Below are 20,594 nucleotides of genomic sequence, written 5' to 3'. Positions count from 1 at the left end.
ACTCAACTGAAATGCTGAAGCAGGACCTCAAGAGATCTGTGCATAAACAAAGGGCCTCAAAGCTCAAGAAACTGAAGCAACGTTATAAAGACAGGTGGTCCAAAACTCCTCGCCAACATTATGAGAGACTGATAAGCTGTACAGGCTATTGTTGCTAAAAGTGGCTCTACAATTTAAATTATGTCAGGATGGGAAGTCTGTTTCTTTTTCCCACCTGTAGGTCTGGACTCAGTCTGGTTAACAGTTACATTAGCACCGCGTTTGCTTTAAACCTGTAACGTGTAACACGGTTAATCACTAAATACCACATGTTAGCTGGATGTTGTCTTTGCTGACTAAGATTTGCTAGGTTTCTTCTTCAGTAAAGTTCACAATGGCTGTCTGGTCAGTTGGTGAAGAGGGGATATATTTTTTAAACGTCTAAATTATTGGGAATAAATAATTCCACTATGATGGCCATTATCTAGTAGAAACAACTGCAAGTAACGCTGTTCTTACAGACTCTCAAAGAAGGCGTGAAATGATTTCTTTAGAGGTAATGTGCTCCTCTTTTCCAGAGAAGACAGTTTAAATAAGTTTAACAGTGAATACAAATAGTTATTTGATTCATTTATTCATGTGTGTGTGTGTGTGTGTGTGTGTGTGTGTGTGTACATACAGTGTCTCAAATTAATGTGTCATCTAATTACAGAGTTTCAAAATACCTTACAGCAAAGACAGAATCAATTTAAAAAATCTGTGTATGGTGGAAAAGATGGATGTGTTTCAGATGAGCTCTGTGATGGTGATGTTGGGGAAATTTTAATGGAACAAGAATGAAAAAGGCTGACTGAGACTTTCAGTAACTCCCATAATGACAATACTGTTGAAGAGTGAACCCCCACCCACCCAAAAAACCCCAAAACCCCCCAAAAGCCTAATAATCAAGTGCAAAGCAGTTAGCACAGCACTGAAAATCTGAACAAGGCTCGTGTAACTGAGCTCGTGGGACCGGAGACAGAGAAGCACGACTGAAGAAATAAAAATCAGAAACCATGCACGAGTGCTCAAGTCCTTCCTTGAGCGCCACAGAGTAACACTTTGTGTTAAATAACAACTGCTGATATAGAGCCCCCTCTTCTGGTAATCATCTAGAAATGCAGGAGCTCATCAGCACCTATAACTTTCACAAATTCTTTAAATTAAGTTTCTGGTTTTTCCATCATCCACTCGTCTAAAATCTCTGACGACAGCAGAGGATTAGATGGTCAACTCTGTGAATTCAACTAGACTGGCAGCACAAGGACAGATTTAACCTGAAGGTCGTCCACTTACTGAAAATATGGATATAAAATGATAAGTTCACCGCACTTTGTCTTGAGTTTTAATGATATAACAAGTTCCCAGTCTTACTCCAACAGGAATGGCTGTTTATTTACCGTTTCTATATCTCGAGGACGTCAGCTGGAAGAGGAAATTTTACGAGGGTTTGTAAGATAAATGTCTTGCATACGTCTCTTCCCCCCCAAATCTTTTTAATTTGTCTTTTTTTTCCATGCTTGTACGGTTTATTTATTTATTAATGAGACCGGGGGCTTTTTTCTTGTAAATAAATTACAGGAAATCATGCAGCAGTGTTTCCAGCAGTATTGGCCTTTTAATAACAACAATAAAAACAGTCCAGAAACCACTGTGGTTCTTAGCCAGAGCTAGCACATACAGTAGTAGGCCAGAAAAAGGAACAATACAATCTGTAAATACACATAATTGAATATAACAACTAAATCCATGTCGAAAAAACGGTTGAATGAAAATAACTGAGGTCTACTTGTTTCTCTGTTCGAAAGCCGCTCTGTAACCACAACTTTCCTCATCTGTGTTAATGCATCCGTATGAAGCAGGGACACTAATGCTGGAGAATCCACCCTGGTCCTTAGATCAGCAGCTAGCAGGACAGCTCAACTGCAGATTTACTGAAAAGCACGAAAATCTGATGGGTTTAAACGATATAGTATGAAGACACGATTTATTTTTGCAAAAATGTCTGGAAAAGTCCAGTTTGAAACTAGCTTACCATAAGGTCATAGAAAAAACAGGGGTCAAACTAAAAAGATAACATGATTCAAAACCTGGAATTTCATTAAGGTATCAGCTGGGATAAAGTCTCAAAAACCTGAAACTTTACTCGGAAAAACAAAAACTAAACTCTCCCTGTTTCAAGCCATTAGCCCATGTGGTGCAAAGAAGAAAACATGGATGGTACATTCGGTTGAAATTCTAGACTTCGTTGGCCTCTAACCGTGCAAATATCTCGTCTAGTCCAAGAGAACGAAACCAGCTCCAACCTTCAAGTTTTAAGTGAACGTCTGGTCCACTGTCACTCATACGTTAGCTTTATTAACATGTCGTAGAACATGCACATGACTGCGAGTGTGACGCTGCTGGGCAGTCCAGCATAAAACAAATGGTTAAAACTGTCATTCAGTTTAAAATGGCCATCTAGCATTAAGGCCACTCCATGTAGGATTAAAGGTCCTTCCTATTGGTCCAGGCTGATGTAACACTTGTTTCTTCAGTCAACATTAAGTGTTCAGTCGCTTCTTTAAAGGGAGGGGTCTCGGAAAAAAAGCCTCTGAAGGTGGTAGCTGTAGAAAGCTGAAACAACCTTAAGTGTACAGGTCAGTAGGGGGCCACGTCAGTAGTTCTTGAAAATTTGCGAGTCTAAAAAACAAATCTGCTGAGCTACAAGACTGTAATTGAACTCCAAAAGTGACCGAAAGTCCCAAAAGACAGCCGCTCAGCTTTCAGTCGGGCAGGCAGATGGGCAGTTAGGGCTCTCTGGAAAACAGATGGCCAGGTTGTGTTAGCTTATGTAACTGGCCGTCAGTGAAAAAGGCCATCTGACACACTCGGACAGACCATCACGTGTAACCAGGCGAGCAAGTCAGTGAGCGAAGGCGGCCGATAATCGGTCGTTCAGTCGTTGAGACGACGGTCGCACAGCTCCTTGTAGATTCTCTTGCGAATGCGAGGCATGTCGTCCTGGCTGAACAGCAGCGGCTGCTTCACGGAGAGGCGGCGGCAGTACTGGCGAACAGAAAGACGGACAGTGGTGAGGTTTTTCCTCTGTGTTATTCGCCCTCCAGTGAGGGCCAACAAATCAAATTTGTGTAGAAACCCAAGGCAGGAGAAACACTCTGTATCTATTTTATTTGCTTTTCTGCCAGGGAGTCGTGAAAGACATGCATAATCTCACCTCAAGGACGAATACCCCACAGTCGCTGTCGTTTTTCTGCTGAGGAATACCCTGAGGAATAAATCACAGTCAACATTACAGCTGCAGCTTTTGGGCTGAACTGTTTGCATATATTTCAGCTTTATTTACATGCATGCCACTTTATAATTTGACTTGGGACATACAAAGTGAAAGATTTACGTACAAAAAAAATAAGCAAACTTCAACTTTCCTGAACTACTCTGGGCAAAATAAATAATCTTCCCTGTTTTAAAGGAGCAAAGGTAAGTGGGTGTGTGTTTACACAGGTCTGGGATCAGAGTTACCTTGATTATAGTAATCTTCCAGCCTTTCTGGAAAGCTGTCTGTTTCTTCTCTCTTGCTTCAGACTGAAGGTACTTCATGATGTTCTGATGGGAGGTCACACAGACAGAACCGCTACAGTGATTACGGTGCAGAGATGTAGCATTACAGCACAAGCATGTATTTTAGTACATCTAAAATTCTGCGAGACAGCAAGGTCGGAAACTACATTCATGTAAATGTTCAGGGAACAGAAGATGCTGTGGATTACACAGGTCTGCAACCAAAAAGCTGCATAGGATTTTTTGACAGTTTCTTATAGACGTTTACTCACTGAAGCCGGGAAAAATATTGGGAATACATGGGAACATGGGAATAGAGCAGCTGGAGAGAATTCAGCATTAATGAATCGATGGTACAGAAGAGGAGGAAGCAAGAAGAATGAGATGAGTAAAATTTGATTCATCTGACTGTTTTGTTTCGATTAATGCGCCTTATAATCCTGTGTGCCTTAGGGCCCGAAAAATACGGTATCCAATGATGATTTCTTACATTAATTCAATATTTCTAAGAGCCAGACTCAAGAGAAATACACACAGAAAATGTGAGGAATAGAGGGGGGTCAGTAGGAGGGGGAGGGGACAGTGTGTTTGGCAAAAGGAGCTCAGATGATCGTGTCCACAAAGCAAAAGTTAAGGAAATTATGCCCAGTTAATTGTAATAAAATATGGATTCTTTTTCCATCACTGTTGTGCTTTTTCTTCTCTTCAATGTAGACTCCTCCTGTTTTGCCCCCCCCCCCCCAAAAAAAACAAAAAAAACTACATGATGGATGGAGATGATTTTTGGATTCAGCACCCAAAAAAAACAAAAATATTCCATGCAGCCTTTTTTCCTTTGTGTGTTCAGAAGTTTAAAATTCTCCATACACAAGAATACAGACTTATTCTAGGACACACAGTCGAGCTATAATCTAACCAGTTATCTGAAATTTTGCCTATAATTTATAACAGTGTGGCGAGATGTGAAGCAGTGTGAATGAAACAACAACTGATTTGGAGTAAGAATTAAACATCAGCCTTATGATGAAATCCCTGGATTTCTTTAAAAATGAAGAAATGAACTGAAAATTGATCTATTGAACCCAATAATTTATTTGTCTAAGGAGCAGAAAAACTGGATTCCTGCCTCGTTCTCTGAAACTGAGAAAATACGACACAAAACAACATCAACATGCGTGGCGTTGCTCACATCTGTGGTGTGTCTGAACACGATGCCTTGGCTGTCATAGTAGCTGATGGTTTTGGTCGCCATGGTGACCGTGACGAGGGACCAGTGGATTTCTAAATGGATGGGAATTAGCAACAGCCACTTGGAGAACAAGTCGACCTGAAACGACCACACACACAGAGTCAGAAAGGAGCGCACTACAGGTCAACAATCGTCAATTAACAATCAGCAATATAAGAAACAAAACTCAAATTCTATGATGTAGTTACAGGTTTGAGAGTCAAATGTATCTGAATCACTGTCATGGTTTACATTTCCAATAATACACGAGGTGAAAGCAATCGTTCAAGCCACACATTTGTGTTTTTGTCACACTGCGTTCTCTGAGGTTCTGGAACATATTGACGTGCAAAAGATCCCAGGTGGATTCTGGGAGATGTGTGCCCAGCCTCGTTGTGTTGTTTATGATGGAGAAATGGCTCTGCAGCTTTTATATTTTTACATAACATTTACTCACTGATGCCAGTTAGATGCTGCATTACTAAACCATGATTCTGTTTATGAGCGTGTCTCATCACAGTGATGTAAGCACCCCCGGATCCCCCACTGACATGATCGCTGTGGACAAACCTCCACCCGCCCCACTCCTGCTAAACAGGTGACTACAGATTTAAGAGCGACAGGACTCAGTGCTGCTGAATCTGTGATTTTATTCATTTTCACTGTGTTTTACTTGCATCTATTTGAAAGAGTGTAAACACAAAACATTATTTTATCTTATGTGCTGGAATGTGCAGAAAATAGGTTTAAATGTTAATGAAATTTCTTCCAGTCAGAGAATGGTGCAGATAATTTAATTTGTGTTTGATGCATAAAGTTAAAAGATTAAAACTAATAAAAAAAAGAGACTTTTTCCATTTGATTCAGTTTTATATGATGGATTATGCAGAATAAATAGAATTGGGCTGAAAGGTCTATTTCTTTATTACATATTCAGGTTGTGTATCATGTTTTTAAAAAGTAATAAAGTAACTAATTACTTTTAAAAATAAGTAATCAGTAGAGTAACTGGATTACTTTCTTGGAGAAGTAATCTGTAATTAGTAACTAATTACTCATTTTAAGTAACTTGACCAACACTGCTCCTCAGTTTCACTTTAAGAGTGCAGTGTTCCACCTTTTCTGGAAACCAGGCTGTGGTTTGTATTTAGATGATGGTTCTCAGCAGGAGCACACAGACGCCACAGAAACATTTCCAGTAACTGAACCTAGTTTTCCGCAGCTTCCAGTAAAAACTGACTCCAGTGAAGCCAAATGTCCTTACTTTCTTAGTCCATCTCTTCACGCCATCGTAACCTTTGGCCACAAGCTGCTTGTGGAAAAAGCTGTTGAAAAAATGAACCTAAGAAAAAGAAACAGTAACTTTTTTTTGAATATCTAGATTCTCAAAAAATAACCAGTGAATATTTTTTTAATCAAGCATAAGCCTACAAACACACCCAGTCTTACCTTGTGCTCCGTAGCCTCCATAATGAGTTCTCCATACATGTTGATAATCTGACGAAAAGGTAACGTGATATCAGTACTGAAGGTGTAACACAGTTACAGCATCACTAACATTTTAAAAAAATTAAATTAAATTAAAATACTGTATTCCTCTCTTTACCTGATCATTGAGCCAATTCTGTTCCTCCAGTGTGCCGAGGTCCTCCAGCCTTAGTGTGTGTTTATTATACATGACCATGAAGCCTGCAACAGGAGCAGAAGACAGCCCCGACTTGTACCGAGACATCTCCCTTTTGATGTCCAACCCACTAAAACAGACACACGGAGATAAAGGAATGTTAATCGAACTTCTGTATATGAGGCTCATCTGTTTATTTTACCTTTAACGACAGTCTGAGAGAATAACGCTGAAAAAGACAACAGAAACTTCTAGAAGACGGATGCTAACGTAAGCAGCTCTGCTTCCACACCGATTTGTCTAAATCCTGTTGGAGCAATAAAGCATTATTCAAACAGGGATGGTTTGCCATCAGCATGTTGAGTCTTGAGCCAGTCCTCATTTCTTTATATGAAAATGGACGCAGAGATTCATTGAAACATTATGCCAACATCGTTTGTACAGTTCTAACAAGCTTGTGAGTCAATATTTGGTAAAAGAAAGCAGAAGTAAGCAGTCAATGTCAAAACCTTTAGAAATCCTAGAAAACGTTTGTTCTAGACGTCTTTAAGAATAACAAGAAAGACTCCACGGAAGCAAAATATGAAGAAAGGAGGGTAACACCTCTCAACAACGCGTTTTAGTTTCCTCACTGCAGTTCAGATATTACTCCAACTGTCTCAAAAGTGCAGATTATCTACGTTAATAACAGTCAGGCAGGTGAAATCAAACTGAGTTTGTGCCGACCTGTTGCTGAGGTCACACTTGCTCTCCTTCTTCAGGTGTTCCCGGACATCAGATTCACTGAGAGGAATGAAACTGCCGTATTTTATATAGAAGCTCTCCAGAAACTCTAAAACAGAGGAAGTTGTCATGAAAGTGATTATGTGACCCAGTGTGTTTGCTTTTTAATCCAAGAAATCTCAAAATCTTTTTGACAGTCTTGCCTCCTGGTCAGTTTACCTGCAAGCCTCAGGTCAACAAAATGTTGTCCTAGAGGAATTTATGTTGTTTCAAAATTTTAAAAGAGAAAAAAAAGAAACATTTTGTTAAAAATTAACTTTGCTCATCCTTTTTGTTGAACAGAAAACTACCTAACCAAATATTGACTATTATACAAGCAATCAAATCAACACATGCATTTAGTTCTCCTTCTGGGAGCTAAGAAAATATGTCATGAATGATTAATCATGTATAAACATGAGCTCAGATCAAATGTGTGCACATTAACACTTACTGGACAAGGCCAGGAATGTTTTATGGATCTTTTATGACATAAAAAAAAAATGCTGATCCTCTCAGCAGTCGCTTCTTTGTGTGTAAAACATCATTTACCAAACGGAGAGGGTGATGAATATATTCATGCTCAGGCATCTTACCATGGATGGTATCAGTAAGCTGCTCCAGACTCTCTTGATGCTGCATCGTTCCATCTGTGTTTTCTGACCGATTCTCGTGCATCATTTCATCCATCTGGTCTTTCTCCCAGGTGCCAGGCTGACAATACAGTCTATGGTCACTTAATGCCCAGCCATGTTGGATGCTGCTCACTGTAACAGGGCAGTAGTCTGGTGGAGGAACGGCAGCCGGACGAGAACTTTCCACCTCCATGGTTGTAGATCCACGGTTGTGGTCTGTTGGTGCTATAACATTTCCATTGGACAGCGCTACCAATAAAGCAACTCTGTCTGTTCCGTCGGGGACTTGATCCACCTGCATCTCAGAGTCAAGGTCCTGAGTTGTTCCTGATCTTGAAGCGGGGCCTGACTGCCATGAGATGGACAGCTGTATGTTTCCAGGTTCGGTCACTATCATGTTGTTTTCCTCTCCTTCTTCGTCTGTGTCAGACAGGTCTACCGTGTCGCCGTTTCTAAGTGGACAATTAACTGAGCTGGGGTCATTCTGGTCCCCGTGGTGCATGTGTGCATCTTGAATTTCCCTCTGCACCACTGACGGAGCCAAGGCCTCGGTTTTAGAACAGACAGCAGCACCACCTGTTTCTCCCTTTTTAATTTCAGTGTTAACTTCCATATTCGATGCGCTTGTGGCTTTCATCATTCCCCTTCCTTGACCTCTAACCACTAGTGACCCCCCGCCCACAGTACCTATCAATCGGACATCTGCGCTCTTGTAATCCCCGCCTCTTTTTTCTACTACATCAGACGCTGCGGAGCCGTCTATCAACACATCCTCCTTTTTATGCGCATCTGCTTTCTCCGGAATGACACAGTTCCTTAGGGATTCTTCCTGCAAGGGGACGGTGACAGCCTTGGCAACAGGCGTATGTGACTGAGTATTAGCCAGTGCAACAGGCGTTTGCACCTTATCTTCATCATTTACTTCCCCCTTGGTCAAATCAAAGCTCTTGATATGCGTCAACTGGTCCACTTTCCCTTTAGGAGTGACCCCAGGGTCCCTGCCGGCCACCCTTCCTCTTCCTCTCCCCTTCCCTGTCCCCGAGGTTCTGACATTGTGCCCCGTGCTGTTGGGGCCACAACAGTCACAGGACTTTGGAGTCCTCTTCCTGCCCGATGTGCGGCCATTGACTGGGCCCGGAACAGGTGTTGGTGTCTGTGCAGAAGACCACACTGATTCCTGGCTTGACTTAGTACTTAATGCTTTGGCTGGAGTTACAACAGGCTGCTCTGTATCAGCAGGAGTGCAGGTCTGAGTCAGATCAGAGTTGGACGTAAGGCCTGCGGTGAGGAGTTTAGCAGGGGACTGGGTTTGGTCCTGATCTGTAGTACCTCCAGACGGAGGGACTAAAGGAGGTGCTGTAGTTAAATGAGGTGATGCTGACGGTGTTGTGTTCATTGGGGAAGCAGAGCCGCTGTGAACCATGACGTCCTCCTTTGGCTTCTTAACCCCATCCCAATACCCGCTCTCTGCTCTCCTGTCCTCGCTTCCCTTTTGGTTTGTTGGACCGGCAGTATAACAGCCTTTCTAGATGTTATGCTCTCGCTTCCCTTTAGGTGTTCTTCTAGCCAGTACATTTGCCATTGTTCTTAAGCTTTTCCAACCACGACAGCAGACATGAATGTGCAGGTTGGACACTTTTCTGAGTGTTATATTTCCGCCATGGTCTCCTAATCGGTAGAGAAGAAAAAAAAGGAGAGAGAAAAAGTCGGTTTGTTTTTGCTCTGCGAGGCTCAACTTCAACAAACACGTTTATGTCAGCAGCACAAACGCAGATAAAAGCAGGCCTACAATATAACAACAGGTGGGATTTCAACTGTGGCAAGGAAACCACATTAGGGTGCATGGAAAACAAAGACATACAAGAGATTTGCAAAAATGTAGCGTGCAAAGAAAATAAGGAAAACCAGGACAACAAGAAGGCTAAATAAAATTTGACGCAAGCTTGATACTCGAACGTAGATAGAATATAAAATACCCTGTTATGCTTTTAGGTCGGGGAGCAGCTGGAAGCTGCTTCTATCTCACCCCATCTTTAGTGTCACCTTCTGTCACACCAACCCTACTGCACGTCCTCCTTCACTACAGGAATCTGCACTGCGGTCTCTTTTCCTCCTGCACAGCAGCTCCATCTTTAACATCCTTTGCCGAGCGCATCCTCAATCCCTGCTTTATACATGTCCAAACCATCTCATCTTCCTGACGCTGAAAACTGCCAAATTAAGCTCAACAGAACTCACTAAATGATTAAGCTGGTCTCATGGGATACACCACAGGACTCTCCACCATCTTGTAAACCTTTCTTTTCACTCTTGCTACCATCCTTCTGCCAAAAATCACCCCTGACACTCAGCACCACCCACCCCGCCCTGTCTGCAGTCTCTTTTTCCACCCATCTTTTGCAGTGTGCATGGATTTCAGTGGCTGCTCGTGGGTATTTTAAGTCGCCCACCTTCACTCACACACCTGTATCCCTCCAATTCACAAACGTGGAGTGAATTGTTAATGATTCATTTCCAGGGACATGTAAACATCAACATGGTTGTCTTAAGATGACACAGGGCCATATCTCTACCTGATACTTTACATTTAAAAAAAACAAAAACAAACTTTGAACCTACAAAAAAAAAAAAAGAAAAGAAAAATAGATAAGACCAGCCCACAAGTCAGTGTACTCTAGTTCTGGTCTCGGGCCTGAATAAATGGGGAGTGTTGCATCGAGAAGGGCATCCTGTGTAAAATCTTTCTAAAATCAAACATGCGGAACATCAAGGAGGAGATTTCTATACAGGATCGGTCAGGGCCTGGGTTAACAGCGACCGCTTCCCAGTGCTTGTAGAAACTGGGCTACTGTTGGCCGAAGACAAAGCAAGAGGGAAGGAGGAAGGCATGTTCAGAAAGGCAGGTGTGTGGGAGTGAAAGCAGGGCCTTTAAATGTAGGTACTATGACTAGTAATGGTTTTGACATGTGCAGAGAAGAAATGCTGGACATATTGGACAAAGGATGGAGCTGCCAGGAAGGAGGAAAAGGTTCATGGATGCAATGAATGAGAGGGGTGGTGTGACGGAGGAGGATGCTAGAGACAGGGTGAGATGCGGGCAGATGATCCCTTGCTATGACGCCAAAAAGAAAACAAAAAAACCGAAAACAGGCACTTTGATTATTTAGCTGCTTGGTTACAAAGCATCTAAGTACGTCGCTGTTTGATTAACAGGTGGTTTGATGTTCCGACAGGATTCACTTGTTGTTACAGCGCGCCGTCACTTTTTCCCACAAATACAAAGCACATGACTAACACTGCATGCTACTGTCCTCTTAAAGTTCATGCTGCCTTTTAAAGAGTACTATGTGGCTCGGGGAAACTCTGAGCGTGATATGAATTAGCAACTACACAGGGAGAAATTGCTGTCGTTACAAATGGCTGGTAAAATTCACTTACGTTATCAAGTTAAATGAAAACTGCTCCGTTAGCTGCCCCAGTCTGACATTTGGGCTCCCACAAACGGAGCAGGTCCGCGCATCATTCAGCAATATAACGCACCACCAAATTATTTAACGGGTGGCATAATATGACGTTGCACAAAGTTCTGCACAAGTTTGTCATTGCGCTCAAGCGAGCTAAGTTAGCTAGCTGCAGCCAAAGCACAGGCGAAAACACAAAGCAACGACTACACACATTTCCTCCATTTTCAAGAGGAAGTTGGGGGCGCAAAAAGACAAAGAACGAGCTGCGAGTCATTACTCGAAGTCTGCCGGATTTGATGAGCCAAACCACAGCAAGGAGCTACAAGAAACATATTTCTACTATACCTTGTCAGTCAAACAACAAACTGAGTTTTGTCTGGCCACGATTTGCACAAATAACAATCAAAGCTGTCGTCGCTCGTTGATTGCGTCACGGCTTCGGAGTGCGCTTCGGCTGTGTCCGGAAGCTGTCGCGAAGCATCCTTGAGATTTCAGGTTCTCTCTTCTTATTTCATTTCTACCACGATGCAAAAGACAAAAGCTTTATTTTATTTATTTTATTTGATCCCATTTGTTTTGTTTTATTTTTATTTGTTTATTTTTATTTTTCATGTTCAAAAACTTTACGTCCATAGTTTTTTTTTAACTGGGGACATAAAGTCTGTCAATAAAGATTGTGAAAAAAAGGGTAATGTTATAAAAGCTCCTGTTTTACATTTCATTGTTCGGTGTGTACACTTCACGCGTTCATACCCAGTGTTGGGTAAGTTACTTTGAAAACGTAATTAATTATAGTCAAGTTATATTTTTTACTGTAACAACCACAAACATGTTTATTGAATCATATTTCATAACTTTATATGCAAATATAAGTTGTCAGTTTTAAAATCCTATGCACAAGTTTTGCAAAAAACAAAGTTACTTGCAGCCGTTTGCCTTTTACCCTTTAGTATAACCGTTTCAAACTATTTACATAGCAATCGAGTGTTCTGCATTAGATAAGATGCCACACAGATTATTTGTTTGTTTTTATTTTTGGTCATAAGCAGAGAGTGCTTGCTGCGAAAAAACGCCGCGTATATATTGTTTATCATGACTCTGGTTTTAAGTGGCCTATCAACACAATTTAAAAACTGGTATATGTCACCTTGTTGCTTCGTCATCTTGAAGTGGTCATGTGATTGTCTTACCACGACTACTTTATTCTTCCTCAGTCAAGCAGCAGCACTCATGCGATTGTTTTGCCCCCTTATCTCCAGGTGTTTTGCCAAAAAGTGATCGTTGGGCAGAAAGTGATTACCGTCCGCGGGAGCGCGCACAGCTGCTCAAAGCTATAGCGCCCAGATTACTTACAGCTACTTCCGTGCAACTGATATAAGATGCTGTAAGATAAACACAGCTTCAACCGTCTGTTTGTTGAAAAATAGTAACGCGACCGCATTTTCTTGTTAGTAACGGTAACGGCCTTGTAAAGATAGGAATAGTAATTAGTGAGATTACTCGTTACTGAAAGAAGTAACGTCGTTAGTAACGCCGTTAGAAACGCCGGAGAAAGTGCTGCAGCCAGATCAAACCAAAATCAAGCTCTCTGGCATCAACTATAGAAGAGATTATATGATTATAAGACAAAGAAGAAGCATTGAGGGGCCATGTGCATGGGCCAGAACCTTCTTCCCTCAGCCAGAGGACTGAAGATGAGTCATGGATAGGTTTCCCATCATGACAATGGCCCAAAACATACGAGCACGGCAACAAAAGAGTTGTCAGGCAGCAGCCAATAAACACTACTGAGAGAGCTTCTGTAAAGAGGAGTGGGTCAAAATCCCTCCTGAGATGTTTGCAAACCTGGTGACCAACTACAAGAAACATCTTGCCGATGTCCTTTCCAATAAGGGTTTCTCCATCAAGCGCTAAGTCATGTTTTGCTTGGGGATGAAATACTTATTTCACTCACTAACATGTAAACCAGTTTATAACATTTATGGAATTTTTTTTCTTTCTTTTTGGTTGATTCTCCCATTAAAATTAAAAGTTTTGTAGTCGTGGTATTGATGGTGTTGATGATTTGGTGTAAAATTGATGTCATTTTTATTAGATCTTAAATAAATTTTTCAGCCCTGTAAATGTTCCTGCCACGAATCCACTGTGAGCCTGTAACTTGAAAAAATAAATAAATAAAACCAGCTGATTCTGGAATAATCAGTTGGGACGTATTCACTGTGTTTTCAAGGAATGACCGATGTTTAGTAAAACTTGAGCATGTCAGCCCAGACAGAAGTGAATCTGCTCCCTGCCGAGTTTCCTGATGAGCCTGAAGAAGTTTATTTTATTCGATCGATGTAAAACATATAAACGGCTTAAACTGCAGAAATTTCCCAACTTGAACTATTAAAGACAGCTTGGTTATAAAAGCTGATTAGATGTTAATCAGCTTTTATACATTTAAAAAGCTTTGGACTTACTGTAGTTACTGTTATTATTGATTACCCAGCTGGTGTCATCATGGACAACTGCAGTGATAAAACCGAGAGGATTCGATATCAGCATTTAATAGACTTCAGGGTTGCAGTCAACATTTGTTCTGTGCTTTCACAAACACTATGAGCATCATCATCTTTTATATTTACCACATCAATGACACAACATATTCCATATTTTGATCATCTTTAATTACAAAAACGGACAGGAAAACAATAAATAAATCTACTAGTAAAAAAAGTAAAAGCTTAAACTACAAATTATGAACAGGAAAAGGTTACATAGGAGAATATTAATTTACCGGTTGCACACCAGCAGTTTCCAACAGACTTAAAGCAACAATCTGACTTTTAACAGGAGTCTGACAACCACAGGTGTAGCTACGTTAGCTTTCATCGTTTAATGACATGGGCGTACTATTATGTAAAAAATTATTCACACAGCCCGGATTTGATCGAACAATTACATTTACCTATACAAAAGTAAAAACAAGCAAACAAACAGGTTAAAAACATACGAACAAAATATGAAAATGTCTGCGCTTACATTAAGACCGCACTAACCTCAGAGATTATGCATCGAGATATAACAGTGGGCCTGTTGTTGCTATACATAACTTATTGTACATAAGGTCAGTGCTATGTTTTCTCTACTAGCATGATCAAAAACAACAGACACACAGAGTCTCTGTCCAAGTGTCATGTGGCTCGAGTGACGTGAGGTTTTTAGACTGAATCTCATCTTTATACCAAACGCAGCCGTGCGAGAAGTCTCACTTTTCACAGACATGAGAAAAATAAAACAGGGACGTGGTTGTTGGTGCCAACACAAACTGGCACCGTGCATATGTACAGTTCATATTAAATTCTTACAAAATGATAAAGGCTCATGCTGTTAACCATTAGAGCGAGCCCGCAACCTTCATAATCTTTGCAAAGTGATTCAATGAGAGAGAAAAATATACAAAACAGAAAATGTCTTTAATCTGAGAGGAATCTAAATTTCTGAGATTAATGTTCTTTATGTTATAGTTTAAGTCATGTTCCCTTAGTGCACAGTGGAAGACTACAGAAAAGTGATGGTGGAGGTGCTGCAGCTGGAGCCTGCAAGAAAAGATCGGTACAGGTAAGAGAACCAAAGAGAAACCGATTTTTAAAAAAGTGAACGTTTCAGAGAAAAAAATAAATCGTGTGCTTATGTGATTACCTATTAAAGCGTTGTGTTGATAGCTGGAGTATATATGGTCTTGGAGACTGCGGTGCCACTGCTGCCCCCTGCTGTTAACACCTGGAGCTGCAGCTGGTAAACGCTGTCGGCCTGAAGACCATAGACGGTCACCGACCTCTGAGACTGCGGAGGAAGAAGAGAGTTCACAAAAAACTAAAGTAAAAGCATAAATAGGATGGAAAGCAAAATGAAGAGGCCAAACCTATTTTTTCTTTCTTTTTAAATGGTAACAATTCCCCTTAGCTTTCACCTCCAGGTTCATCCCTTTAAGGTGCTGCTTACTAAGCCGTATCAACCTATCTATCACAAAGTGGGTCACAATTATATATATATATATATATAAATGTTGGTAAGCACTGTAGGTTTAAGCACAGGATATTTCAACAGAGGTAAATTAAACATTTGTTGGGGACTACTTTCAGGCATGTGTGTGATGTTCTAGCAGCACAACTAAAAAAATAGTAAACTACAATCAGCGGTGTGTGTCATTGATGGGTTTTTAATAGTAAGCTCTGAGGTCTGGTAATGTTTATTATATTTTTTATTGAGTGATTATTTTTTTGTTCATTTCATCTTTGACTCCCTGAAGCTTAATTCTCTAAAAGACAAAAGGCAAAAAAGAAACAGGACGTGAAACTCCTTTTTGACTCACACAAACACACAAACACACCGTCTCTAGTCATTTTAGCTGTGACGATCTACGCTTTCGCTTTGTCTCACCGGTGCGATAGTCTGTGTCTGGGAGATGAGCGTGTCTTCCAGTCCATCGGCTTTCCCCGCAACCTCTGACTGAAGCGTCCAGGTAAACTGGAAACCCTCGACAGCTGTCGGGTGAAGCGCGTGCTGGGACAACCTCCAACGAAAGGTGGCGAGCAGAGTACCGTTGACCTGTTGGAAGTCTGCGGTCAGTCGTTCTGGACGCAGTACTACCTTTCTGCCTGACAGGAGGCGCTCTGATGCAAAGGAAAGCCAAAACATTATCTGAATGATTTAAAACCAGGTTAAATTAAGGAGTTTGATTCAACTACTTAACTGCAGAAAAGGCTGTTTAGCAAAACTACTTGAATGTTGTGGTTTTTCAGTGCTTGTATTCAAACTGATCATCAAAAAGGTATTTAAAAAAAGGATTAGTGAACACCACGAATACATCTGTAAATAGTTACCCCTACTCTCAGTGTTGCACAGCAAACTTTTGCCTCCTCTGACCCTGACAGAGGAGCAAGTCGGGGTTGTAAGCCAGGCAACAGCCTCTGACCGTGGGTCAGCTTTCAGCGCCACAGCAACCCGGTACTTACAGGCAAACAGCAAACCTGTGATGGTGTGATGAGTGCCCTGGAGAGAGGGGAAATTAAGCCAAGTTAAGGATAAAAAAGGAAATGTTTATAGTTAAAGTTTAAACTGACACACATTTTAGCCCTATTCTTGTCTCCACACGTGTCTCATAAGCAGCTTGTAATATAAAAAGTGTATCGAGTATTTCTTAGAGACAGAAACTACACACACAGACTGAACTGTACTGCACCAGAGAAATGTACTTATTTGTGTTATGGTGATGAAATGTGATGTCTAATCCGTGCACACACACATAGTTGCAGTTACAGAATAACAACACATCTTTACAGTGTTACAAACGCACAGATCAGCCCCCACCCGTGTGCGTATACCTGCACCGTAGTTGTTCTCTCCATGCTTGTCACATTAGTGCTGCAGGTATGCGGTCGCCACCTCAAAATGTACGGGCCAGCGTGTCTCTGTCTCACTGTTAGCGAAAAGACCAAAGAGATACTTTTTGTGTAAAAATGAATGATATAGGAAAGTCAGTGCTTCTTTTGTCAACTTTTTTAACTTGTTATCAGCTTGATTTGAAGAACTAACTGCTGTTTCTTCTGTGACTTCAACATTTCAGTGAGTGGAATCGAGCGCAAAAACCAAAATCATGCATTTGAAATTGATTAAGCCTTAAAAGTCAGGGGCGGGAAGGCTCGGCTTACGCTAATTCGAGTTACTATAGTGGACCTGTGGGATTATCTATCACATAATAAAGCTTCGAGCCGACTGACTTATTCAAGCTGAATGTTTTTATATTCTTACCAGGAGTTTGTTCAGTTGTTTAGTGTTTCTAGACCCACTCACCATGCTGAGGCCACTTCCAGAACACCTTCACCTGGAGCTGGTTGTTATGGTAATGAGGGGCGGCGACCTCCAGCCGCAGGTTTCCAAGGGCAACGGGGCTCAGAGGGGTTTCGGGGTGAGGGAGAGAGGAGGAAACCGGGAGGTCAGAGGAAGAAGGCGAGAAAGAAGAGATCGAAAGAGAAGAGGGAAGGGAGGATGAAGAGGAAGAGGAAGAAGAGGGGAGCTCATTGGAGAAATCGTCGCCTTTGGTCGAGTCTGGTCGAGAGGACGGAGAAAGAGACGGAGGAAAAGAACTCAGCGTAAAACTTTACTTTTGTGTGTCTCTGTGGATTACATATTGACCATGTGCATGTTTTGTGTATACAGACCTGTTACACAGCACATGGAACCTATACTGTGGCAGAAATATCATAAACTGGTAATGAGACTGCAGCTGGTAGCTAGCGGAAACACTCCTTGGCTTTATCTGGCCTAACTGACCCTCATTAGCGATGAGCAAACAGCTAATACGCAGAGACTATGTAAAAATATTAATACTCCCAAATTATGAATGGCAGCATGTTCCATATAAAGTTGTATGTGGTTTGGTAATAGAGCTGCAGCTGGCTATAATCCTCTGCTGAGCTGACCCGATAGGTCACCTATAAATACCTCTGTTGCCTGGAAGACCATTAACATCACCAACTTTCCACTGTACTCTGTGTTTCAACAGCGCAGCTGTATGTAGACAGAATATGTCGAGAGTCAGCAAACGAAGCAGCCCTGAACTTACAGGAAAATCATTAACTCAATAACGTATGGCTCTGCTAACAAACAGCTTCTGTAGACTGTGCTGCATAAGCAGTATTTGCTAATTTCATGACAAGCTAGCAATGACATATTCAAAATAAGTAACTAATAATTGCTGGCTTTCTTGCTGAATCGCAACAACACTAAAGTTTAAACTTGGCCAGGAAGGCTGCATTTATTTAGCACCTCTTATATTTGCAATGTTTATTTCCACATGACAAAAACTCTCCAAAATCCACTGAAGGCTCGATGGTAATCATCCAAACTGTTGATAGAGATGGCTTGGATTTATGGTAAACCATGTAATGCAAATGCACAAACATTTACACCTAGAAATAATTACTGAAAATGAACTACAGCTGTGAGAAGCAGTGGCGCTGCCATGCACTCTCACACACTCAAGTCCCACCACAAAAAAAGCACATTTATACTTGACTGAAATTCAATGAATGCTTCAGACGTTTTGGGAAATATGCTTTCTTGCTGACAGTTGGAGGCTCCAGGATGGCGCTTGCACATAACCCCACCCCGCTGTGCAATTTTACTCTTTTTGCATTGAAGAAATGTACTTGGCATTTTAACTGTAAAGTCAAATCACCTGGCCCCACAGGACAGCTGTTTGCTTTCATTACCTGCATGAGGGATGGTAGTGAAGACAAGCTGCGCTCGAGGACTCTTCAGTCTCTTCTGACCCCAGTAGGCCACCGTCTGGACAGAGAGCAGGTAGGAGGTCGCAGGCGGTAGACCGTGCAGCCACACTTCACACTGCGCCTAAAAGACAGGAATAGAAAGAATGATTATAGAGATGGAATTTGTCTTTTTTTGCACGTGTAGTCCAACAAATTAGCAATTTATCAGTCTGTACTGATGCAGATTTATTAGCTAAATCTGGACAGGGATCACGTAAAGAGTGACAAAAACACTAATGATACGTCTGCTGCAGACGAGGTCCAAGAAAACCTGCTAACTTTGATACGTCGTCAGCATCATCGCCATAGAAACCCCAGTTGTCTCCATCGTCCCTCCGCAGGACTGACAGTCCAGGCCTGTTCTGCATTAGCCTGCTGTTTGACTGACAGCTCGTTAACAGGCTCTCAGTCAATCAGGTCTGTTTGTCTGCGTGGACTGGTACTAGTCACAACAAAGAGATGATCGCATGATAAATCTGTGTGTGTGTGTGTGTGTGCTTCCTGCACACAAAGTGGGGTAAAAGGATTTTCATTACCTTCGAGATAGACAAAACATATGCCTTGTACAGCTGTGTGTGTGTCTACGTGTGTCGTTTGTGTAGCGGATAGAGCGAGAGACGTTTGGGATAATGTCAGTGGACATTACATGTAAGAAAGCAATGAACTATATATTTAAAAGCACTGATTCAGCAGAGGTTTTTTTCACATTCGAGTGCTTCCTCTGAATTCCCCACTTTACCACGAGGCTTAAATGCTAGCTTTCTCCACTCCTGCAGAAATTCCTGATTGACAGGATATGTGTTTTATCCCAATCCTGGGAATATAACATATTGTGCTCGCAGACTGCTTTCTGTGATATGAAAAGTTTCACACAGCATAGCTATGTTAGCTATGTTGTTCTGGGTATTACCTACCTGTTGTGATTCTGATTTGTGTGTATGTGTGTGTGTTTGTAGATGCAGCTGCAAGTAGGAAACACTAGTTAGGGGGGCTCATTTAAATTCCAGACCTCCCAGCCAAGCAGAACAGAGGACCAGACTACAGATAAATGGCTCCACCAGGATCAGTCTGGGATCGCCATCACTATTTAGCATAGCTACGTCCATATGAGTGTGCCGCACTTTGATGTTTATGCTTGAGCTTTTTGTCTGAAGTAAATGTTAACATCGTACTTCAAAAAGAGCATCTAAAGCTGAAGAGTCTCGTACAAGTACTTTGATTGTGTTTACCATTTGGAGGAAAAAATGTTCAGTCAGTGCACAGGCTACCATACCTGTTACGTCAAAGCTGTAATATCTGTGTTATTTACTGTGATTATGGGTATTTTGGTACTGCTGACTGGACTTAACTGCATCATAAGCGTATTTCATCATCATCATCATCATCATCATTCCTATAATCAGGATAAGAAAATCCTCCCCTTTAAGTATTACGGCTGCATTAAATATAATTTAAACAGTACATTTTAAAAAATCTTTCACAAGTTAGAAGTCACTGAATTAAGCAACAAAACAGCAATGTGTTACTTTGTAAACTGACTTCATATCCCATCATTCTTTGCATTTCATTCTTGCACCACATGAGTACAGATCGTTTTTAGCATCTATAAATTGGAGCTTTATCAATTTTGGTGGAAACGTTTCACAAACATATTTAACAAAGATAAAGAAGAGCATGTTTTTTTTAATGGCTCATTATTTGAATCCACATCTTGAATTAAGATGCACATTGTGTCATTTTAAGGATGATTCAAAGTCCTGTTAATGTTTGTAACGCTACACCTCAGACATGCGGAGTACATCATACACGCTTAATGGGTTTTTATGAGTTGTCAAAGTTTGCTACTCCAGCACAGTAGCTGAATCAAATCCTGTTTAAGTTTAAGTGTTTAAGATTTTACTGCACAGGCCTGTAAAACCACCATAGCAATCACAACGAGGACCGTGTGTGTGTGTGTTTACGTGTTTACATATGGGGGACATTATG

The 20,594-nt window shown here is 41.3% G+C and overlaps 2 protein-coding genes across 6 annotated transcripts in view; both read right to left on the bottom strand.

Moving 5' to 3' along the window:
• Nucleotides 1-1,611: 1,611 nt before the first annotated feature.
• Nucleotides 1,612-11,770, bottom strand: LOC120736065. 3 transcript variants are annotated; one of them, XM_040036011.1, is made up of 11 exons: nt 11,638-11,770; nt 7,790-9,496; nt 7,374-7,403; nt 7,158-7,263; nt 6,414-6,561; nt 6,257-6,304; nt 6,072-6,149; nt 4,769-4,906; nt 3,541-3,624; nt 3,236-3,286; nt 1,612-3,066 (listed from the first exon to the last, which is right to left on the bottom strand). In XM_040036011.1, exons 2-11 carry the CDS (start codon nt 9,249-9,251, stop codon nt 2,956-2,958), a joined length of 2,256 nt encoding a protein of 751 aa, XP_039891945.1. In that variant the 5' UTR covers nt 9,252-9,496; nt 11,638-11,770; the 3' UTR covers nt 1,612-2,955. The 3 variants fall into 3 exon arrangements, with proteins under 3 accessions (XP_039891945.1, XP_039891947.1, XP_039891948.1); XM_040036013.1 differs by lacking the exon at nt 11,638-11,770 and adding an exon at nt 11,267-11,612; XM_040036014.1 differs by lacking the exon at nt 7,374-7,403.
• Nucleotides 11,771-13,939: 2,169 nt separating this feature from the next.
• anos1b (anosmin 1b) overlaps nt 13,940-20,594 on the bottom strand; it is a 46,830-nt gene continuing 40,175 nt past the window's right edge. For 2 of the 3 annotated variants that reach the window (XM_040036020.1, XM_040036019.1), the window contains exons 9-15: nt 18,552-18,690; nt 17,131-17,385; nt 16,662-16,756; nt 16,161-16,329; nt 15,718-15,950; nt 14,977-15,120; nt 13,940-14,873 (exon numbers count right to left, since the gene is read on the bottom strand). In XM_040036020.1, coding sequence (XP_039891954.1) covers nt 14,980-15,120; nt 15,718-15,950; nt 16,161-16,329; nt 16,662-16,756; nt 17,131-17,385; nt 18,552-18,690 — 1,032 coding nt within the window. In that variant the 3' untranslated portion in view covers nt 13,940-14,873; nt 14,977-14,979. The remainder of the gene's footprint in view (nt 14,874-14,976; nt 15,121-15,717; nt 15,951-16,160; nt 16,330-16,661; nt 16,757-17,130; nt 17,386-18,551; nt 18,691-20,594) is intronic. The other variant, XM_040036022.1, reaches the window with a different exon arrangement.

Source organism: Simochromis diagramma, unplaced genomic scaffold (genome assembly GCF_900408965.1).
Source record: "Simochromis diagramma unplaced genomic scaffold, fSimDia1.1 OVJJ01000816.1, whole genome shotgun sequence".
Taxonomy (NCBI): domain Eukaryota; kingdom Metazoa; phylum Chordata; class Actinopteri; order Cichliformes; family Cichlidae; genus Simochromis; species Simochromis diagramma.
Note: the sequence above shows the minus strand (reverse complement) of the source record. Positions and strands in the feature narration are given on the sequence as shown.

Coding starts and splice junctions, on each gene's coding strand:
- LOC120736065 (XM_040036011.1), bottom strand. CDS start 9,251: ATGGTTCACAGCGGCTCTGCTTCCCCAATGAACACAACACCGTCAGCA. Junction 7,264..7,373: donor TGTTGACCTGAGGCTTGCAG/GTAAACTGACCA, acceptor CCTCTGTTTTAG/AGTTTCTGGAGAGCTTCTAT. Junction 4,907..6,071: donor TGAAGAGATGGACTAAGAAA/GTAAGGACATTT, acceptor TGGTCGTTTCAG/GTCGACTTGTTCTCCAAGTG.